Source organism: Anolis sagrei, chromosome 8 (genome assembly GCF_037176765.1).
Source record: "Anolis sagrei isolate rAnoSag1 chromosome 8, rAnoSag1.mat, whole genome shotgun sequence".
Classification (NCBI taxonomy): Eukaryota; Metazoa; Chordata; class Lepidosauria; order Squamata; family Dactyloidae; genus Anolis; species Anolis sagrei.
Genome location: NC_090028.1, coordinates 37204027 through 37228011, shown reverse-complemented (window position 1 = coordinate 37228011; position 23985 = coordinate 37204027). Strand labels below are relative to the sequence as shown.

The 23985-nt window shown below is 41.7% G+C and overlaps 1 protein-coding gene across 6 annotated transcripts in view; it reads left to right on the top strand.

Annotated features, from left to right (window-relative positions):
* Positions 1-23985, top strand: part of PHKB (phosphorylase kinase regulatory subunit beta) — a 237155-nt gene that overhangs the window by 41850 nt on the left and 171320 nt on the right. For all 6 annotated transcript variants that reach the window (XM_067471122.1, XM_067471123.1, XM_060788360.2 and 3 more), the window contains 2 exons: positions 13155-13262; positions 21329-21409. In XM_067471122.1, coding sequence (XP_067327223.1) covers positions 13155-13262; positions 21329-21409 — 189 coding nt within the window. The remainder of the gene's footprint in view (positions 1-13154; positions 13263-21328; positions 21410-23985) is intronic.

The window sequence follows — 23985 nt, the reverse complement described above, 5'->3', positions numbered from 1 at the left end:
ATTATTCAAAGGCTGGCATGTCTCCTCATTCTCCTGTCTGATATGAAAAATTCTATCTGACAAGGTCTCCTTTAAGTAAGCTATTTGTCCCCTTTCTCTGTGGGTTGATTTGACACAACTGCTCCGCGACCATCTTTGATGGATCTAATTCAGGAGAGATTATTTATGAGATTGTGTCCCCAAGAGTATTTTGTCTTGCAGTTCTCAAATGGAATAGCTTTGTTTCCATTACTTTGTGTGCAGCCTCTGTTTTCCTTGTAATAAAGCTACCGTTCATTATTGGAAGGCCACGCTTGGAAGTTCATGGAAGAAAAAGAAAGTATTTTCATAATCCATAAGCATGTGGACAATGTCAACAGAAAGGAGGAAACCATGAAAATGAACAAAATCTGGCTACCAGTATTAAAAAAAACCTCTAAAATTAGAACAGCACAACAACAGAGAGGAAACTGGATGGTTGTGTGCCAGCAGGTTGAGGGTGAATCCAGCAAAGACGGAGATCCTATGGCTGGGTCGACCGGGCAGTGGGGACATCCAGCTGCCTACCCTGGATGGCGAGGCTCTACGCCCGTCATCATTGGTAAAGAGTCTGGGAGTCCTTTTGGACCCTCTGCTGACGATGGAGGCCCAGGTCTCCGCCGTTAGCAGAACCGCCTTCTTTCACCTGCATCAGGCTAGACGGCTGGCTCCCTTTCTGTCCAGGGACGACCTAGCTACGGTGATCCAGGCCACGGTCATCTCAAGACTGGACTACTGTCACGCCCTCTACATTGGCCTTCCTCTGTCGGTGATCCAGAAGCTCAAGTTGGTGCAAAATGCAGCTGCTCGGCTTCTTGCGGGAATTCCGATGAGATGTCACATCACCCCAATCTTACTACAGCTGCATTGGTTACCCATTGAGCACCGGATCACTTTCAAAGTGATGGTACTCACCTTTAAGGCCTTGCATGGTCTGGGGCCGATGTATCTGAGGGACCGCCTCACCCCCTAACAACCCCAGAGATCCCTCTGTTCTGAGGACCAAGATCTATTGGAAATTCCCAGTGTCAAGACCTTGCGTCTAACAGTAACCAGACGCAGAGCCTTCACAGCAGTGGCACCAATACTCTGCCACCTGCCTTGCGGGACTTACCAGCTTTCCGCAGGGCATGTAAGACATACCTGTTTCGACAGGCTTTTAATGTTTGATATTGCTGTTTTTAAATTGTTTTAAATTGCTTTTAAATTTTGTTAGATTTTAGCCATTCTTGTAAGCCGCTCCGAGCCCCAGGGGAGTGGCGGCATAGAAGTTCAAATAATAAATAAATAAATAAACAAGGACATCTAATCACCTCTCAACAAAGGATTGCTCCAAGCACTGCCAAGCAATCAAATGCTAATCAAGGTGATCAGTTGAAACATTCACACCTAGCTCTAGCAGACAAGAGTCCTTTGTCCCACCCTGGTCATTCCACAGATATGTAAACCCCTTTTTCCTAGTTCCAACAGACCTCTGAGGATGCTTGCTATAGATGCAGGCGAAACGTCAGGAGAAAATGCCTTTAGAACATGGCCATATAGCCCGAAAAAACCTACAACAACCCAGTGATTCTGGCCATGAAAGCCTTTGACAATACAAATAACTGCATTGCACAAAAATATATATCTATCCTGCAACTTTTTTCTTTTTGTTGAAGAAAAATACAGGCGTTATAATAAAAAGAACGAACTGGGACAATCTTAATGATTATCTGGACAATTTGCAAAAATAAAAAACAAGTGAGACAATTTTATTATCTTTAATAAAATTTTTTTATATATTTTTGAATAATAAGAATATTTTATCCAAGAAGATGGAATGGAAGTCACCCTTTTCTTTTCTTTTCCTTTCTTTTTGTGTGTGTGGATGTATTTTTGTACTTTACACACACACACACCCACACACACACACACACATATATATACACACACACACACATATATATATTATCTTTTTTATATTTTTATTTTTTTTAGGGTTTATTTAGGATGTCCTTTTTACTTTTTACTTTACTGGCCTTTCCCTTTCTCTTTTTTTTCTTCACTTTTCTATACCTTACTGTTCTCACTCTTTCGTTGTATTCTATATAAAAATTTAATAAAATTTCATTATATATATATACTATTTCTATATACCGTATATACCCGAGTATAAGCTGACCCGAATATAAGCCGAGGCACCTAATTTTACCACAAAAAAACCCATTCCTTCTTTTTTTCCTTCAAATTATAATCCAGCCCTCCCAACAGTTTGAGGGATTGTGACCTGACCCCCTGTTTAAAAAAGTTTGGGGACCCCTGAACTAATATATACGAAACAAAGATCTCACTGGCTTACTGAGTCTACTTTATTTTAGGCGTAGCAACTAGATTTAAGCCTTGGAAACAATATGAAGTTTTACCTTGTTTAATTTGGAATAGTTTCTCTTTTTCTCATTCTCCCTATGGATCGGTACGTTGACACGAGAATACTGTGCCAGGGAAAGAATGCATTAAAACGATAACAAATAGGAAAGTGAATGTATTCATTAGCTGATAGCAAAGCCATTTAACAAGCCTATAATTTGTCTACTCAGGCTTGACATTGCACATCATTATCAAGAAAGATCTTTTCAAATGTTATGCTACAGTAGAAGTAATTTCATTCCAGAGTACAAAGAAGAAACGAGTTGTACTAATAGTGCCAGTCATTTATAGTGCCGAAGCATAAGAAGCCAACTCATCTGCCCATATCTGATGGATTTTTGAAGAAGTAATCTAATATAACTGATAGTTGCAAGATGGTTTGTATTTTCGTTTTACGTACGCAATCAATGTCAGTATTTTGGAGACCTAATATTAAGAATGGCTCAAATAGGCATACCTAAATTATAACTGGAACAGCACGATCTCTCATAAATTTCTGCTGTCAGAGTAAGCTGTTTTTTTTCTTTTTGCTGCACAGTGTGGGAATAAGAAAATAAAAATGAGTATAGACTAACCTGCAAAACTGCTGTCTCTCCGCTGTCTAATTGCTATGTATAATTCAGTTATGTAGAAAGAGACCAAAATATGTTTAAATGCAAATTTAATCATGCAATATAAAACTTGTTAAAAAATAGAACTTCACTGACAATAACAGCAGAGCCATGGCTCGCTGCCACCCTGCTAGGTAACTAAGACTCCTCTAACTAAGACTCCTTTAACTTGCATTAAGATCACTATTGACCGAAAGGTCATGAGTTCGAAGCCAGCCCAGGTTGGAGTGAGCTTCCAACCAAAATTGTGTAGCTTGTTCTTGACCTTTGCAGCCCGAAAGACAGTTTCATCTGTCAAGTAGGAAATTTAGGTACCACTTACGCGGGGAGGCTAATTTAACTGATTTATTATTTATTTATTTATTATTTACCTTACTTATATACCGCTGTTCTTAGCCCGAAGGCGACTCACAGCGGTTCACAACAAATACGAACAGCAAAGATTCAGTGCTACATATAAAAACAGTTAACAACCTAACACATTACACAATTAATAAACAGTTACTACAATACCCATTCACTGTCGTCTCGTCATCAAAAACATGTTCCAGATTCGTCATCCATTGTTCCATTCCAGTGTTCATTAACCAATCATTGCACTAATTATTCGAACGCCTGCTCAAACAGCCAGGTCTTCACTTTTTTGCGGAATACCATTAGAGATGGTGCTAGTCTAATGTCCGTAGGAAGGGCGTTCCACAGCCGAGGAGCCACCACCGAGAAGGCCCTATCTCTCGTCCCCGCCAGCCGTGCTTGAGAAGCAGGCGGGATCGAGAGCAGGGTCTCCCCGGAAGATCTCAAAGTCCTGGTGGGTTCATAGGCAGAGATGCGGTCGGATAGGTAGCTTGGGCTGGAACCGTTTAGGGCTTTAAAGACCAACGCCAGCACTTTGAATTGAGCCCGGTAGCAGATCGGTAGCCAGTGGAGTTGGCGCAACAGGGGGGGTTGTATGCTCCCTGCGCTCCGCTCCTGTTAAAATCATGGCTGCCGAGCGTTGGACTAGTTGGAGCTTCCGAGCTGTCTTCAAAGGCAACCCCACATGGAGAGCGTTGCAGTAGTCTAAGTTACGAGGTCATAAAAATATCCAGGAAGTATGTAAAGAATGAGGAAGTACTTCATCAGTGTCACAAACGGACGGTGAAGCGACAGCTCCCTTGGTGGCCAGAAGCTGGAATGTTAAATAGCCTCTGTGTGTCTGTCTATATATGTTGTGCGTCTATGGCATTGAATGTTTGCCATGTATATGTACATTGTAATCCGCCCCTAGTCCCCTGCGGGGTGAGAAGAGCGGAATATAAATACTGTAAATAAATAAAGCCGAGAATAATATTGTATATTCATACTTGATGATGCTGTGATTATTCTTTAGCTGTTGCAGCTTGCTTAATCCCTATAGCAACATATTGTCTCTGCCACTGAAGAAGACTTAGGTCAAACTCCTTTTGGTTTTTACATTTCTTTTGTGATATATACTATAATATGTTTGTGATACTGTAGCTTTGGCATGGCTTTGCTGTATTTGTGCGATGCCACATTTGTAGTGCTTATGTTTTGTTTTATTAGATTGCATATTCATGTTTAATTTTTTCTTATTCTGTGTATCCCAGTTTTGTGTGAGAATTTCACTGATTTCTTTTGGTATCTATATAAATAAAAATGTAATGTTCGTTTGTGGGGTTAACATAATTCAAAAACCACTGGACGAATTGATACCAAATTTGGACACAAGACACCTATCAGGCCAATGAGTGACCATCACTCATGAAATCACTGAAAAACACAGCAGAAGGGACTTAAAAAGGGAAAAAGAAACTACAGCACATGCACAAAAACAAACACGCAATAGCATATCTACACTCTCTTCTGGACTGCAGCTCCCAGAATCCCCTAGACCAGACCGTTTAGGAGAGGAGGAGGATGCAAATGCACTGCTTCCAAGAAGCAAGCTTTCTTCTCCTTGGATTTCTTTGAGCGCATCCCAATTCCTGCATATTTCCAATTTCCTATTTCTGGACTGCAACTGCCAGCAATCCTGTGCCGCAGTGGGTTAAACTGCTGAGCTGCTGAGCTTGTTGACTGAAAGGTCACAGGTTTGAATCCAGGGAGCGGCGTGAGCTTCCGTTGTCAGCCCCAGCTTCTGCCAACCTAGCAGTTCGAAAGCATGCAAATGTGAGTAGATCAATAGGTACCGCTCCGGCGGGAAGGTAACGGTGCTCCATGCAGTCATGCCAGCCACATGACCTTGGAGGTGTCTACGGACAACGCCGGCTCTTCGGCTTAGAATTGGAGATGAGCACCACACCCCAGAGTCGGACACAACTGGACTTCATGTCAAGACAAAACCTTTATTTTTATTTCATTTCAATTACTTCTACCCCGCCCTTCTCACCCCGAGGGGGGACTCAGGGCGGCTTACAAACGAAGGCACAATTCGATGCCTAAATCAATGAACAAACAATACATAAAAGCAATTAAAACAATTAACAGGTTAAAAACATTAATACATATTAAAATGCAAAACAATCTCATGCTCAGTGTTCAGAGTTCCGTTTATCCATTCCATTCCGTTCGCCCATGTTTATCGTCAGATCTTTTCCTTAGCTGCCAGAATGACCAAAAGCTTGGTCCCATATCCAGGTCTTCAATTTTTTCCTGAACGCCAAAAGGGAAGTCGGTGATCTAATCTCCCCGGGGAGTGAGTTCCACAGGTGGGGGGCCACCACTGAGAAGGCCCTGCTCCTTGTCCCCGCCAACCTCACTTGTGATAGTGGCGGGGTTGAGAGCAGGGCCTCCCCAGACGATCTTAAATTTCGAGATGGGATGTAGAGCCAGATCTGTTCAGACAAATACACTGGGCTGGAACCGTATAGAGTTTTGTAGGTCAAAACCAGCACTTTGAATTGTGCTCGGAATTGGATCGGCAGCCAGTGGAGCTGATGTAACAGGGGGGTGGTATGCTCCGGTGAGTAATCTGGCTGCTTCTCGCTGGACTAGTTCAAGTTTCCGAGCAGTCTTCAAAGGCAACCCCACGTAGAGTGCGTTGCAGTAATCCAACCGGGATGTAACAAGAGCGTGGACCACCGTGGCCAGATCTGACTTTACCTTTACCGTTACCTACTCAAGTATAAGCCAAGAGGAGCTTTTTCAGCCTAAAAAAAGGGCTGAAAACTAGGCTTATACTCAAATATATACAGTATATTCTGGTGGCAAATGGCAGCAGCTTAGCTTATAATATCAGACATGCTGAGTTTCTCATACCCATTGTCTTAAACCAGTTATCTGGCTGTCTTAATCAAGGAGGAACTGGCTGCTTTATGATTTGTTTTACTTCAGTATCTCATGAATAAATACATATATCTTTTTACAAAGTTCTCTTTGCAAAGACATTTCATACAAAAAATCCATAGACCCAAACAAATCTTCAGAGCACAACAGGCAGCTTAGTGGCTTTCCTGCCGAAGAGATTGCTCCTAGCTGCTCGTGGCAGCCAAATCCATCCTTTTCATCTCGGAAACATCTCAACATGTAAAGATCTAATCTGGTTAGTAAAGCAATACGGGCCTTAAATAACATTACAGTGCTCTATCATTTACATCTCTCTCAAATGTACATGAGATCATAGCTGGAGAATTTTAACATTATGATTGTGCAAAGAGAATACTAAAAGGAAGATATTAAAGTTATTTGAGTTGCTGGGGTGGGGAGATATACAAAGGAAACTGAATAATGCTGCTTTAAGTTTTGATGCTGTTAAAGTTCAAATAATGTTAAAATACTGTGTGAACAGAGAAGCTTGACAAATGTTGCTGACAAATGGGGTATGGTATTGGGAATTAGTAAAAAGATAGCAGGATTACTATAAAATAAGATAAGCTGGATGCGAGGAAATGAAGCGAAATGTGTTCCAAACACTTGTGTTATGAATGCTCTCTTGCAACCAGACCTCGGCGGTGGGTTTCCTGTTATTCTGTGAACAATGCTACCACTGTTGCTGTTTTTAAACACACAACTACAATTGTAGTACTACACAAATCTGAATAAATTAGATAGATTTCTCTTACAAATAAACACATATATAACTGAGCTTCAAGCACTAGCCACTGCCAGAGGTATCCTCGGGCAGTACCCACTGCCCGAGGATACTGGACCAGTACCTGGCTGCTGTGATGAACTGGATGAGGAGGAACAAGCTAAGGATCAATCCTGACAAGACAGAGGTCCTCTAGGTCCATTGGCCGTCTGACCGGGATATTGGGTGGCAACCTGTGCTGGATGGAGTTGCACTCCCCCTGAAGTCACAGGTCCACAGTTTGGGGGTTCTCCTGGACTCAGCGCTGACACTTGAAGCTCAGGTGTCGGCGTTGGCTGGGAGAACCTTCGCACAATTAAAACTCGTGTGCCAACTGCGACCATGCTTCGTGAAGTCTGACTTGACCATGGTGGTCCATGCCTTAGTTACCTCTAGACTGGATTACTGCAATGCACTCTACATGGGGCTACCCTTGAAGACGGCCCGGAAACTACAACTTGTCCAATGGTCGGTAGCCAGATTAATAACTGGGGCAACTTCCAGGGAGCATTCATCCCCCCTGTTTAAGGAGCTCCATTGGCTACCGTTCATTTTCCAGACCCAATTCAAGGTACAGGTTCTTACCTATAAAGCCCTAAACCAGCGGTTCTTAACCTTCCTCATGATGTGACCCATTAACGATTGTTGTTCATTCGTTCAGTCGTCTCCGACTCTTCGTGACCTCATGGACCAGCCTACGCCAGAGCTCCCTGTCGGCCGTTACCACCCCCAGCTCCCTCAAGGTCAGTCCAGTCACTTCAAGGATGCCATCCATCCATCTTGCCCTTGGTCGGCCCCTCTTCCTTTTGCCTTCCACTTTCCCCAGCATAATTGTCTTCTCTAGGCTTTCCTGTCTCCTCATGATGTGGCCAAAGTACTTCAGCTTTGTCTCTAGTATCTTTCCCTCCAGTGAGCAGTCGGGCTTTATTTCCTGGAGGATGGACTGGTTGGATCTTCTCGCAGTCCAAGGCACTCTCAGAACTTTCCTCCAACACCACAGCTCAAAAGCATCGATCTTCCTTCGCTCAGCCTTCCCTAAGGTCCAGCTCTCACATCCGTAGGTGACTACAGGGAATACCATGGCTTTGACTAGGCGGATCTTTGTTGCAAGTCTGATGTCTCTACTCTTCACTATTTTATCGAGACTGGACATTGCTCTCCTCCCAAGAAGTAAGCGTCTTCTGATTTCCTGGCCACAGTCTGCAGTAATCTTTGCACCTAGAAATACAAAGTCTGTCACGGCCTCCACATTTTCTCCCTCTATTTTCCAGTTGTCAATCATTCTTGTTGCCATAATCTTGGTTTTTTTGACGTTTAGCTGCAATCCGGCTCTTGCGCTTTCTTCTTTCACCTTGATTAGAAGGCTCCTCAGCTCCTCCTCGCTTTCGGCCATCAGAGTGGTGTCATCTGCATATCTGAGGTTGTTAATGTTTCTTCCAGCAATTTTCACCCCAGCTTTGCATTCATCCAGCCCCACACATCGCATGATGTGTTCTGCATACAAGTTAAAAAGGTTGGGTGAGAGTATGCAGCCTTGCCGTACGCCTTTCCCAATCTTGAACCCCCAACCATAAAATTATTTTCCTTCCTACTTCATAACTGTCATTTTGCTACTGTTATGAATCGTAATGTAAATATCTGATATGCAGGATGAATTCTCATTCACTGGACCAAATTTGGCACAAATTCCCGAATGCTCAAATTGGAATACTGATGGGGTTGGGGGGTTGATTTTGTCATTTGGGAGTTGTAGTTGCTGTGATGTATAGTTCAGGTGCAATCAAAGAGCATTCTGAACAGCGATGGAATTGGGCCAAACATGGCACACAGATTTCCCATGACCAACAGAACATACTGGAAGGGATTGGTGGGCATTGACCTTGAGTTTTGGAGTTGTGGTTTGCCTAAATCTAGAGAGTGCTGTGCACTCAAACAATGATGGATCTGGACTACACTTGGCATGAATACTCAATATGCCCAAATGTGAACACTGGTCGAGTTTGGGGAAAATAGATCTTGATATTTTGGGAGTTGTAGATGCTGGGATTTATAGCTCACCTACAATCAAAGAGCATTCTGAACCCCACCAATGAAATAATTGGGCCAAACTTCCCTCATAGAACCCCCATGACCAACAGAAAATACTGTGTTTTCTGGTGGTCTTTAGTGACCCCTCTGACACTCCAGGGGTCCCGACCCCCAGGTTGAGAACCACTGCCCTAAACGGTTTGGGATCCACCTATCTTCGTGACCGTATCTCTCTCCATGAACCAGTCCGAACTCTTCGATTTTCCGGGGAGGTCCTCCTTTCACCCTTGCCAGTTTCTCAGACTCGCCTTGTGGGTACAAGGGAGAGAGCCTTCTCCTCTGTGGCCCCTGAACTGTGGAACTCATTGCCCGGAAAGCCCCTACCTTAGAAACCTTTAAAAAGAATCTCAAGACCTGGTTCTGCCATTGTGCTTTTGGAGAATAGTCACATAATCCTAAGCCAGTGGTTCTCAACCTTCTTTATGCCGTGACCCCTTAATACAGTTCCTCATGTTTTGGTGACCTCCCAACCATAAAATTATTTCTGTCGCTACTCCATAACTGTCATTTTGCTACTGTTATGAATCGTAATGTAAATATCTGGTAATCAAGATATATTTTCATTCACTGTACAAAATTTGGCACAAATACCCAATACACCCAAATTTGAATACTGGTGGGGTTGGAGGGATTGATTTTGTCATTGGGAGTTGTAGTTGCTGGGATTTATAGTTAACCCACAGACAAAGAACATTCTGAACTCCACCAACAATGGAATTGAACCACTCTTGGCACACAGAACTCCCATGACCAACAGAAATTACGGGAAGGGTTTGGTGGGCATTGACCTTGAGTTTTGGAGTTGTAGTTCACCTACATCCAGAGAGCAATGTGGACTCAAACAATGATGGATCTGGATAAAACTTCACATGAATACTCATAATGCCCAGATGTGAACACTGGTGGAGATTGGGGGAAATAGACCTTGACATTTGGGAGTTGTAGTTGCTGAGATTTATAGTTCACTTACAATCAAAGAGCATTCTGAACCCCACCAACAATAGAATTGGCCCAAACTTTCCACATAGAACACCCATGACCAACAGAAAATACTGTGTTTTCTGATGGTCTCTGGCGACCCCTCTGACACCCCCTCACGACCCCCCCAGGGGTCCTGACCCCCAGGTTGAGAACCACTGTTCTAAGCTATTGCTCCACTCAACATTCTTGTCCTAGGTGTACACCCACTCTTGTATGAAGGTCTGTCTACTACCCTGTCGCTCTACGATTTCTCCCTCACAAATGATTCTGCTCTTTCATCACACCCTGAGTTTTAATTCATTTAATGTACATGCGACCTGCTCACTGTCACTATGTTTGGTTTACTGCTTTTTTGTGTTTTGTGTATATTGTTTACTGTATATGTCATTTATTTTATTGTAATTTGTTGTTTGCACTTGACCTTATGTAAGCCGCCCCGAGTCCTTGTTGGGGGAGATGGTGCCGGGATATAAATAAAGATTATTATTATTATTATTATTATTATTATTACTCTATAATAATAATATTAGGGCATATACATGAAGGCAAAGTTGAGAAGGGGTTTGACCTCAGTGAAAAACCCCGAATGACCCCGGTTCCCTTAAGATTCAAAGTCTGGGGAAGCCCTAGAGTACATCCAGTTGTCACCATCCCTTTTGAAAGGGGTCGTATGTCACCATCCTCAAATTCCGAGGTCATCTTAGAAACTGCAGTCAAGTTATCATTCTCACCACGCAGGCCAATGCCAAAACAATCTGACAAAGCACTTTTATAAATAGGACGTGTCGCTAAGTCACCCGGACTAACGTGCGTCCCATTTAAAGACTCAGGGCCACTGCTGAAGCAAATCCAGGCCCAAAATGTTTCAGCTGTCAGTTGCCATTTATGACATCTGGGGATGCATTTGCTTGAAATCCCTGCAGGTTTTGCAGACATATACAGAATCATATTTTTATTTATTTATCGTGTCAGGGGCAAGCAGACCATTGTATTAAATTTCTAATAGAACAAAACAAACTAACAGATAAACACAAAGTTTGCAAACTTGGTAGTTGATTAGATGTCCTTTGACCAGTATCTGGCCCCTTGGAGTGTTTCTGGTGTTGCCACAAGGAGGTCCTCCCTTGTGCATGTGGCAGGGCTCAGGGTGCATTGCAGCAGGTGGTCAGTGGTTTGCTCTTCTCCGCACTCGCATGTCATGGATTCCACTTTGTAGCCCCATTTCTTGAGGTTGGCTCTGCATCTCGTGGTGCCAGAGCGCAGTCTGTTCAGCGCCTTCCAAGTCGCCCAGTCCTCTGTGTGCCCAGGGAGGAGTCTCTCATTTGGTATCAGCCATGGATTGAGGTTCTGGGTTTGAGCCTGCCACTTTTGGACTCTCGCTTACTGGGGTGTTCCAGCGAGTGTCTCTGTAGATCTTAGAAAACTATTTCTTGATTTAAGTCGTTGACCTGCTGGCTGATACCCAAACAAGGGATGAGCTGGAGATGTCTCTGCCTTGGTCCTTTCACTATTGGCTGCTACTTCCCGGTGGATGTCAGGTGGTGCAATACCAGTTAAACAGTGTAATTTCTAAACAGTGGTTTTGATTCTTGGATTTTATGCTTCTATATTCATGCCTTGGATTCATGTTTTTCTGATTTCTTGCATTTTATTCGAGAAGTTTTGACTTTTTGATGAACTTTGCTGGACTATTACCCTGGACTACTTTGTTCCTGCTTATCTTCCTACCTATTTGGATTTACCTATTTCTTTAAAGTGATTTTTTACCTTACTGCTTTTTAGTTATTTTCAATAAAAGGATTGTTTTCCATCCAATGGTGTGGTGTTTAAAGTCAGGGGGCTTTTTCTGTCCTGGAGTGCAACAACCAGAGCGTTAAAACATCTAAAAACAATTACTTCAAATGTTAACAACACACAATCCAAAGTCATAACCCAGGGTCATTCCGAATGTCATTGCACATATTCTGTGTTCATTTATTGGACTGCATTTATTCTCCAAAAGCTTGGTCCCATAGCCATGTTTTAACTTCCTTTCTGAAGGCTAGAAGGGAAGGAGCTGATCAAATATAACTAGGGAGGGAGTTCCATAGTCGAGGAGCCACCACTGAGAAGGCCCTGTCTCTCATCCCCGCCAGTCATGCCTGCAAAGGAGGTGGGACTGAGAGCAGGACCTCCCCAGAAGATCTTAATCTCTGAGGTGGTTCATAGAGGGAGATACATTTGGACAGGTAAGCTGGGACAGAGCCGGTTAGGGCTTTATAGGCTAAAGCCAGCACTTTGAATTGTGCTCGGTAGCTCGGTAGCAAACTGGCAGCAGCTACAACACTCCCTTTCCTAAATGTGAGCTTTCATACAAAAGCAGTGTTAGATCTTTAAAACATGTCTGGAGGAATGTTTATGTTAGCAGATGGAATTCTGACTTTGGACCCCTTTGTGGCACAGCAGGTTAAACTGCTGAGCTGCTGAACTTGCTGAACGAAAGGTTGGCAGTTTGAATCCGGGGAGCAGGGTGAGCTCTCGTTGTTAGGCCCAGCTTCTGCAAACCTAGCAGTTCAAAAACATACAAATGTGAGTAGATCAATAGGTACTGCTTCTGTGGGAAGGTAACGGCGCTCCATGCAGTCATGGTGACCACATGACCTTAGAAGTGTCTATGGATAACGCCGGCTCTTCGATTTCGAAATGGAGCACCACCCTGCAGAGTTGGACACAACTAAACTTAATGTCAGGGGAAAAATTTTACCTTTACTTAACTTCGTTACATTGGCTCTCATTCAAAGGACAGTCGATGAAAGTAAATGGATCTCATCTGTTCAATCCGTTATATTCAGAACATAGTACTTGCTTCTATGAAATATACTGTTTTTATTAATCTAACAATGAACTTTCAGTGGCTTGTGTTTCTTTTATAGCAGAAATTTAATAATCTCTGTGTTAGTTTTGGGTTGAATTGTACTCTCTTTGTTCATTTCCTTCTAAAGGTTCAGCAATATAAGCAAGACCCCAAGCCATCCAAATGCCTACATTCGGTTTTCAGCGCCCACACAGGGGACGAGGCCTTTTCACATCAGGAATATGGACATCTTCAGGTATGGAGAGGAAACACGTTTTTAAAATCTTGTTTGTAGCAGACAGGTTGGCTTCCGATGACGTTGTTTTCCCCTGCTATTCAGTTGGACACTGAAACTCTTTAAAGATGTGCCAAACTATGGAATGTGGCAAATTGATTTCCTTGCTTTAACATACCAAAAATAGCAAGCTGTTATATAGCTGTTTGCAAACAAGATCACTGTAGTGGCCAAAACACTTGTTATAAGGCAAGCAGTTGCCAGTAAGTAACTTTTCTATGAACAAATAATTAATGTATTGTTGAAGGCTTTCATGGCCGGAATCACTGGGTTGTTGTAGGTTTTTTCGGGCTATATGGCCATGGTCTAGAGGCATTCTCTCTTGACGTTTCACCTGCATCTATGGCAAGCATCCTCAGAGGTAGTGAGGATGCTTGCCATAGATGCAGGTGAAACGTCAGGAAAAAATGCCTCTAGACCATGGCCATATAGCCCGAAAAAACCTACAACAACCCAACAAATAATTAAGCTTCACACTCTATCTATAAAAATAAAAATTTAATATTCGTTTGTGGGATTAAAATAACTCAAAAAACACTAGACGAATTGCCGCCAAATTTGCCCTCAAGACACCTACTAACCCTAGGAAAAAATGATTTTGTCATTTGGGAGTTGTCGTTGCTGGGATTTATAGTTTACAGTTTATTTACAATCAAAGGGCATTCTGAACTCCACCAGTGATGGAATTGAACCAAACGTGACTAACAGAAAACACTAGAAGGGTTTGGTGGGCATTGACTTTGAGTTTGGGAGTTGTAGTTCACCTACATCCAGAGAGCACTGAAGACTTAAGCAATGATGGATCTGCACAAAACTTGGCACGAATATTCCATATGCCCAAATATAAAGACAGATGGAGTTTGGGGGAAATAGACCTTGACATTTGGGAGTTGTAGTTGCTGGGATTTATAGTTTACAGTTTATTTACAATCAAAGGGCATTCTGAACTCCACCAGTGATGGAATTGAACCAAACGTGGCACACAGGACTCCCATGACTAACAGAAAACACTAGAAGGGTTTGGTGGGCATTGACTTTGAGTTTGGGAGTTGTAGTTCACTTACATCCAGAGAACACTGTAGACTCAAACAATGATGGATCTGCACCAAACTTGGCACAAATATTCCATATGCCCAAATAGAAAGACAGATGAAGTTTGGGGGAAATAAACCTTGACATTTGGGAGTTGTAGTTACTGGGATTTGTAATTCACCTATAATCAAAGAGCATGCTGAAGCCCATCAACAACAGAATTGGGGCAAACTTCCCACACAGAACTCCCATCCAACCTCTGAGGATGCTTGCCATAGATGCAGGTGAAACGTCAGGAGAGAATGCCTCTAGAACATTAATAAGTAATTAATAACTGATTAATAAGTTTTATTTGACATTTTTAGTTTGATTTCAATGTTTCACTTGTTACTGCCCTTTTCACATTTTGTAGTGCCAAATATAATATGATTTGGCAGAGTAGCGACCTGTGAGGTCCAGCCAATAGAAATCACAGCTCCTCCTGGCCAGTAACATTAATGATTTCCGCATTACAATGGCTGCTCCAGTGTTGGCTGCAGAGCATTCAGAATATTGTGAAGTGCAAATGCTTTGCTGTTTTACAGAGCATACTTTGGCACTGGGCTAGTCCTTTTTGCATTTGTCTCTTTGTTTATTATTTTTAGCATATTGTTTCATAATTTTATGGACAATATTTGAAGCAGTCGTCCTGAAGTGAGTGTAGCAGATGTCTTCCTTCAACGTCAAGCTGAGTCATTATTTATTAGCATCATCTGCTTGCCATTTTATCCAATATTTCCTGGTGCGCCTTTTAAAAAAGAGACATCTCAGAACCCTCAGAGCTAAGAACAATCAAAAGAGGCCGTTTAGCATTTAAGGAGCTAATGTACATGCACCAAGGCATATTGCATGTACTCAGCAGCATCTGAGTGGATCATAATAATTTGTGGCAAGCTCTTAGTGGTCTGGGGATACCAAATCACCTGGTCTGACTCTTAAGTAATCTGTATAACAACCACATAGCAACAGTAAGAAAAGATCATGGAACAACAGACTGGTTCAAGATTGGGAAAGGAGTACGGCAGGGTTGTATACCCTCAGGCAACCTATTCAACTGGAATGCAGAACTCATCATGTGATGTGTGGGGCTTGACAAATCCAAGGCTGGAGTTAAAACTGATCTATTATTATTTTATTACATTTATTATTTTGCTCAAGTTATTGTTATTATTACATTTATTATTTCACTCTGTTATTACTGTTATTATTTGGCCACAAGATTTTACTTGTGGCCAAATAATAACAGTAATAACAGTAATAACAGAGTAAAATCCATTATTTTACTCTATTATTATTTTTTATTTTACTCTCTTTATTTATTATTTATTATTTTTCCACTCTCTTTAAGAAACATTAACAATCTTAGATATGCAGATGATACCACTTTGATGGCCTAAAGCAAGGAGGAGCTGAGGGGCCTTATGAGCAAGGTGAAAGTGCAAAAGGTGAAAGTGCAAAAGTAGGGTGACAGTGATATATATATATATATACACACACACACACACCAAAAACAAAACAAAACAAAACAAAAAAGACTATGGCAACCAGACTGATTGATAACTGGCAGATAGAGGGAGAAAACATGGAGGCAGTGATAGACTTTGTATTTCTAGGCGCAAAGATGACTGAAGATGCAGACTGCAGCCCAGAAATCAGGAGACACTTCCTTCTTGGGAGGAGAACAATGACCAATCTCAATAAAATAGTGAAGAGTAGAGACATCACACTGGCAACGAAGATCCGCATAGTCAAAGCCATGGTAATCCCCATAGTCACCTACGGATGTGAGAGCTGGACCTTAGGGAAGGCTGAGCAAAGGAAGAGAGATGCTTTTGAACTGTGGTGTTGGAGGAAAATTCTGAGAGTGCCTTGGACCGCGAGAAGATCCAACCAGTCCATACTTCAGGAAAGAAAGCCCGACTGCTCACTGGAGGGAAGGATAGTAGAGGCAAAGATGAAGTATTTTGGCTACATAATGAGAAGACAGGAAAGCTGGGAGAAGAGAATGATACTGGGGAAAATGGAAGGAAAAAGGACCAAGGGAAGGATGGATGGATGGCATCCTTGAAGTGATTGGCTTGACCTTGAAGGAGCTGCGGATGGCCACGCCGACAAGGAGCTCTGCCATAGGCTGGTCCATGAGGTCATGAAGAGTTGGAAGCAACTGAACGAATAAATTACAACAAACAGAATATAAACCCAATTTTCCTAGTTTCCAACAGACCTCATAATCTCTGAGGATGCTTGCCACAGATGCAGGCAAAACATCAGGAGAGAATGCTTCTAGAACATGGCCATATAGCCAAAAATCCTACAACAACCCAACAGAGTTTTTGGCTTCTGCTATATGATATATTTACTTCTTGGGAGGAGGACAATGTCCAATCTCGATAAAATAGTAAAGAGCAGAGACATCACACTGGCAACAAAGATCCGCCTAGTCAAAGCCATGGTCTTCCCTGTCGTAACCTACGGATGTGAGAGCTGGACCTTAGGGAAGGCTGAGCGAAGGAAGAGAGATGCTTTTGAACTGTGGTGTTGGAGGAAAGTGCTGAGAGTGCCTTGGACTGCGAGGAGATCCAACCAGTCCATCCTCCAGGAAATAAAGCCAGACTGCTCATTGGAGGGAAGGAGACTAGAGACAAAGATGAAGTCCTTTGGGCACATCATGAAGAGACAGCAAAGCCTAGAGAAGACAATTATGCTGGGGAAAGTGGAAGGCAAAAGGAAGAGGGGCTGACCAAGGGCAAGATGGATGGATGGCATCCTTGAAGTGACTGGACTGACCTTGAAGGAGCTGGAGGTGGTGACGACCGACAGGGAGTTCTGGCGTGGGCTGGTGCGTGAGGTCACGAAGAGTCGGAGACGACTGAACGAATGAACAACAACATATGATATATAGTATATTATATAGTATTATATGATATATTATATAATATGATATATTATATGCGAGCCCCCAGTGGCACAGTGGGTTAAACGGCTGAGCTGTTGAGCTTGTTGACCAAAAGATCACAGGTTCGAATCCAGGGAGTGGCATGAGCTTCCACTGTCAGCCCCAGCTTCTGCCAACTTAGCAGTTTGAAAACATGCAAATGTGAGTAGATCAATAGGTACCGCTCCGGCGGGAAGGTAACGGCGCTCCACGCAGTCATGCCAGCCACATGACCTTGGAGGTGTCTATGGACAACGCCAGCTCTTCGGTTTAGAAATTGAGATGAGCACCACACCCCAGAGTTGGACATGATTGGACTTAATGTCAGGGGAAAACCTTTACCTTTACCTATATGATATATTAACATATATTTCTGTTTCTGGACACTATTAATGATCTTTTGCTCCAGTCTTTATAGGACTAAAGAGCTGCAATGAATTCCAAGTAGCCATTTCACAAGCATTTTGGAGAGGACTGAGCTGAAAAGAGCATTACTTCTTTAAAGCAAAAGTATAGTTATATTTTCAGTATAATTACTAACATTTACTCATTACATCCAAAACAAAAACGACTGCTAAAGCCCTTTTGATTTTTTTTCAACCACTCTCTCCCATATTTGTGGCAAGTAAGAGTTTAAAAAAAATTTTTAAAATTAAAACAATTCCACCTGGGTTCATGAGTCCAAGCAAAAACATTGACATTGCTAGTTTCCTTATTTTCCCTTCCTTTTCCTAGGTCTTGCAGCTTGGCAGACTGCTATTAAATACCAACATTAAAATAGAATACTCTGCCTTGAAATCCAAACTTCATCAGTTTCACATGCAAGCTGAAATCACACTGCAAATCATCTACCTGACTCCAGGGATGTTTTGGCATAAGCAGTAGCGAAATATGTAGCTTTAAAAATTGATCAAAATGGGAGCCCCGAGAGGAGAGGGAGCAACTGTTTCTTAATTTTGTCGCTTGCAGCTGTAAATAAATCTTTCCTTAACCAGATGCAGCGAAGCCATTGTCAGAAGGCCTTGTTGAGGGGCTTCTCCTGATCCCTGAACTGTGCTCGATCTCGTGGAGGTGCTGTTCACACTGTCCAGAGTTAATTGGAACAGCAAGCCCACAGCTGCGAGCCGTGTTTCAGTTTACGGACCCCTTACTGTACCAGGGCATGCATTCATTCGCCATCTGTTACTACTAGCTTCACATACTCTTGATAGTTTCACTTTAGCCACTTCCGTTCATTGACACATTGAATGCAGAGGATGTCAAGGTGACATAAGATCTACATGATGTATTCTTCACTGGACAAGGCACATTTTGGACATATTAGACTTATCTCTGAGTATATTTGATTTGCCGATTCCAAAAATAGTGCAGTCCCTAGATTCAGAATGGATGCCATCTACCAGTCGCCATCTGCTCACTCATAGAAAACCACTGTTCTGTCGCACGCTGGGCCTATAACTGTTGGGGTTCAGCCTGCGTGTGAACCCGAACCTGATTCTCTGATTCCTGAACCTGATTCTCTGATTCCTGAACCTGAACCTGATTCTCTGATTGTTTGTCCTGATGTTACTGAACATGTATTTTCCCCTGATGGTAATGAAAGTGTTGATACTGAGGTCAGTGGCTTGGAAAGTGAAACTACACATTCTGATGAGAATTCTGCAGAGCCAAGCGGTGATAGCTCTCCAGAGGAGTTAGCACCTGGCTTCCTTAATGAGGATAGAAAAAGACAGATTTGGAAAAACAGGAGTGAATCGCAGAGTCTGCGAAGGTCAAGCAGATTAAAGGAAAGGGAAACACAGACTTCAAAGCCTGGAAGCGTGTCACGAAACAGTTTCTTCAGTTTTAAGTGCCTCTCACCGGGTTGTCTCATTAGATCAGGCATCATTTAGACTGAGGCATTACCTTGGCAGATTTCCCGTTTCTCGTGGCCTACATCCCTAGAGGCTTCTAGTTCTCCAAGGACGGTTAGTGGTTTGCTAACAGTTTCCAGGTTTTTACAGTGTGGATTTTGGAATTTTGATCAAGTTCATGGATACTCTTGACTGCTGAATTTTACTGTGGCTTTTTGTCTTTGCATTTTCTTCTATTTTGTAACCATTTTTCATCAATAAAAAGGGATTGTTTTTCCCATAGTTTAGTGTGGTGGTTTGTTATCTAATGGTGTCGCTCCCTGCTCTGGGTTGCAACAGTAACAGCTGTCTTTTCTATAGGATGTATACTTTAAGCCCAGCGGGAAGCCAGGGCGCCTCAAAGAGAGGTTCTCAGGGATTTTTCTGAAGTGATGGTCTTTAGAGTTTGTGACGATACAACAAAGTCTTTATTATGGAACAAACAACAAATTTTCAGTGGTTCAAACAACACTTCAAAGCTTTCTTAGACTAGTCCTCAATGGACTGGTACCTGACTTTAATTAACTGTACTTTCTCTGTAGGAAAAAAACCCTATTTAACCTCTCCCAGGGTGTTTACTATCTATGTCTCATCGGTGTGGGTCCTACTACCTATTCCAAATGCATCTGGGTATCGAGTAGACCTACCAGCCAAGGCTTGTAGATGTTTCAGATGGAGTTCCGTGGATCTGTAATGCTGTCCTCCCTCAGAGAATTCTTTGAAACTTCAGGGCTGTTTTCCCTCTGATTGCTGTGAGGCTGAGAGGCTGTGAGGTCTCAGCCAGAGCATTGGGACCTTTCCCCTGGAATTTCTGTTTCTGTTTCCCCGGATGTTCTTGAGAAAAGAAGCTTTTCTACGGGACGAGCTGGTCTATGTCCTATAGTTTAGCTTCCTTATGAGAGACTGTCCAAAAAATGGCTCCTTTCCCTCCCAGAGCCCTGAACAAGGGGCGGAATGAAAGCTTAGTTATGATGGACAGGAGGCCCGCCCTATGACAGCAAACAGATAACAGAACAAAAATAAAGTTGGAGCTCCTGGTACAGCCGTACCAGCACAACCACGATAACCATATCTAAGAAACTAGAACTGATGTGGTCAATCCAATGCAGTTTTCTGAATCAGCACCCCTAATAATAATAATAATAATAATAATACTAATAATAATAATAATAAACAACTTTATTTATACCCCGCCACCATCTCCACAAAGGGGACTCAGGGCGGCTTACATGAGGCCAAGTCCAACAAAAATACATCAGTAAAAACAACAAAGCAAGCAAGCAAGTAAAACACAATACAAATATTATAAATATCATATAAGCAGTAACACACAAGAGATTTAAAACACTGAGGGCAGGCCCAGATGTAGTAGATTAAAAATTTTCGAACACTGCGCGTGAACAGAAGTAGGATATACCTAAACAGGGTGTTTTAGAGGGTAATGTAGAGAAATCAATCCAACGGGTAGATAAAGTGCTTCAGAGGACATATTGCAGAAAATTGATCAGGTCAGGGCATTGTTTCCTTTATTCAGGGAAGGCAAACTGGAACAGCCACGTTTTCAGGCTCCTCCTAAAGACTGCCAATGTGGGGGCTTGTCTGATATCCTTGGGGAGTGAGTTCCAGAGTCAGGAGGCCACCATAGAGAAGGCCCTCTCCCTCGTCCACACCAATCGTGCCTGCAAAGGGGGTGGGAGCGAGAGCAGGGCCTCTCCTGACGATCGGAGAGATCACGTGGGTTCCTAAGCTGAAATGCGGTCACACAGTAGCCGTTCAGGGTTCTGTAGGTGAGAACATGCACCTTGAATTGGGACCGGAAAACGAACGGCAGCCAATGGTGCTCCTTAAATAGGGGGATTGACCGCTCCCTGTAAGTTGCTCCAGTTAGTAACCTGGCAGCCACCCATTGGACCAATTGAAATTTCCAAGCCATCTTCAAGGGCAGCCCCGCGTAGAGTGCATTTCAGTAATCCAATATGGAAGTGACTAAGGCGTGAACCACCATGGCCAGAAACAGGCCTGAAAACCAAGACACCAAGAATTATTATTTTTTTGTTATTATTGTTTTGTTCTGATGGTGTACATCTTTTATTGATTGTGTATTTTTTTTCCTTTTCTCTTTGCTTCAGATAAATGCTGTGTCGTTGTTCCTCCTCTACCTAGTTGAGATGATATCATCTGGTCTGCAGATTATCTACAATACAGATGAGGTACACAATTAAACCAGGGTGAAATCCCCTTTGTGCCTAAATAACTGAAATGAATTCAAAGCTAAATTTTAATGACTGCGATTTCGGCATGTGTTACAACAGGGCTTATTCAACTATATTTTGGGCAATGGTTGTAAGGATGCAGTTAACTCCATGGACACTATCCTTTAAGATGTTTGAAGAGTCGCACCTTTTCATGTTTTGTGCAAAATCTCAGTTTAGTCATCTTAGACCTCTTCTACATATAAAAATCCAGACTATCTGCTTTGAACTGGATTGTATGGCAGTGTAGACTCATATAATACAATTCAAAGCAGATAATGTGCTTTGATAATCTGGATTATATGGCAGTGTAGAAGCGACCCTGGTTTCTGGGGAGAGGTCTTGAGTCATTTATTTACCGAATATACTTGAGTACAAGCCAAGTTTTTCAGCCCTTTTTAAAAGATGAACTTGGCTTATACTCAAGTCAAAGTTACTTATTATTTTACTCTGTTATTATTTTAAATTTTAGTACATTTGTTATTTTATTCTATTTGTCATTATTATTACATTTACATTATTTTCTCTTATTATTGTTATTATTACATGTATTACATGTATTATTTTACTCTATTATTACATTTATTATTTTTCTCTATTATTTTACTCTCATTATTAGTCTTACATTTATTAATTTTCTCTATTATTATTACATTTATTATTTTACTCTCATTATTATTCTTACATTTATTATTTTACTCACTTTATTATTATTATTGTACTCTATTTATTATTATTGTTACATTTATTATTTTACTTTATAATTACTGTTGTTATTACAATTCCATTATTTTACTCTCTTATTGTTATTATTACATGTATTATTTTACTCTATTATTACATTTATTATTTTTATCTATTATTATTACATTTATTATTTTACTCTATTATTACTGTTGTTATTAAAATTCTATTATTTTACTCTATTATTGTTATTACATTTATTATTTTACTCTATTATTATTAGAAGGACATGTAAGCACATTTACATTGAAGAAGGTTAGAAAATTATTTTATCATAGTTGGGCAGTCTTATCTTAAATTACGGTTTTATGTAACAATAAAAAAACATTGAACCCACTGATGCCTCAATTACTGTAATTTTATTGCTATCTATTTTTATTTTGAAATGTACCCGTAGCTGCTGCATTTCCCACCCTCAGCTTATACTCAAGTCAATACGTTTACCAGTTTTTTGTGGTAAAATTAGGTACCTCATCTTATATTCGGGCAGGCTTATACTCGAGTATATATAGAATCATAGAATCATAGAATCAAAGAGTTGGAAGAGACCTCATGGGCCATCCAGTCCAACCCCATTCTGCCAAGAAGCAGGAATATTGCATTCAAATCACCCCTGACAAATGGCCATCCAGCCTCTGCTTAAAAGCTTCCAAAGAAGGAGCCTCCACCACACTCCGGGGCAGAGAGTTCCACTGCTGAACGGCTCTCACAGTCAGGAAGTTCTTCCTCGTGTTCAGATGGAATCTCCTCTCTTGTAGTTTGAAGCCATTGTTCCGCATCCTAGTCTCCAAGGAAGCAGAAAACAAGCTTGCTCCCTCCTCCCCTCTCACATATTTATACATGGCTATCATATCTCCTCTCAGTCTTCTCTTCTTCAGGCTAAACATGCCCAGTTCCCTAAGCCGCTCCTCATAGGGCTTGTTCTCCAGACCCTTGATCATTTTAGTCGCTCTCCTCTGGACACATTCCAGCTTGTCAAGATCTCTCTCGAATTGTGGCGCCCAGAATTGGACACAATATTCCAGGTGTGGTCTAACCAAAGCAGAATAGAGGGGTAGCATTACTTCCTATGGTATCTTTTAAGCAGTCCCTGATATCCACGGGACTCTTCTCTGGGGCCACATTTCAAATAAATTGCATTTTCTTCCTATCAGCTTTCTTCACTATCCAGCTTTCACAACCAACCATGGGAATACAATAAAATGGACAATCAACGAGATATCTTGACACTTCTGACCTTGTTCCTTCATAGATGCCCCTCTGGTCTTCTTCTGATTTCTTGACTGCAGTCACCATTCTGACTAATGACTGAGCCTGAGAATCTTGGAATAACTTCTATGTCTTCATCTCTGTGTAAATCTTAAAAGATTAGAAAATCAGTCCAAGTATGCACAAAGATTTTAAATACCAAAAGAAACCCTCCTGTTCCCCCCTGTGGTAATAGACCTTTAAAATCCACTTTTAATGTGTCTTCTCCCAAACCCATGGTGCTATTATAGAAATAAATACTAGGTGGGCTAAGATTGGAAACTATCACTTAAATGTGCTATTTCCTTTGGTGCCATTTTCATCCATCATCTTGCATCTGTTTGCAAGTTCGGCATAGATTGAAATGGGTAATAAATCAGAATAAGTACCTTGATTTTTCCTTTAAAAATGACATAAAAGCCTTTCTCACCACAGGAGCGTTGGTTACCTTAGTAGTATTACATGTAATGCATTAAAACTTTGCTTCATTTTGTGGAATTTACATTTCCAGACATTACCAGGTCTTGCTTTTGACTTTTATA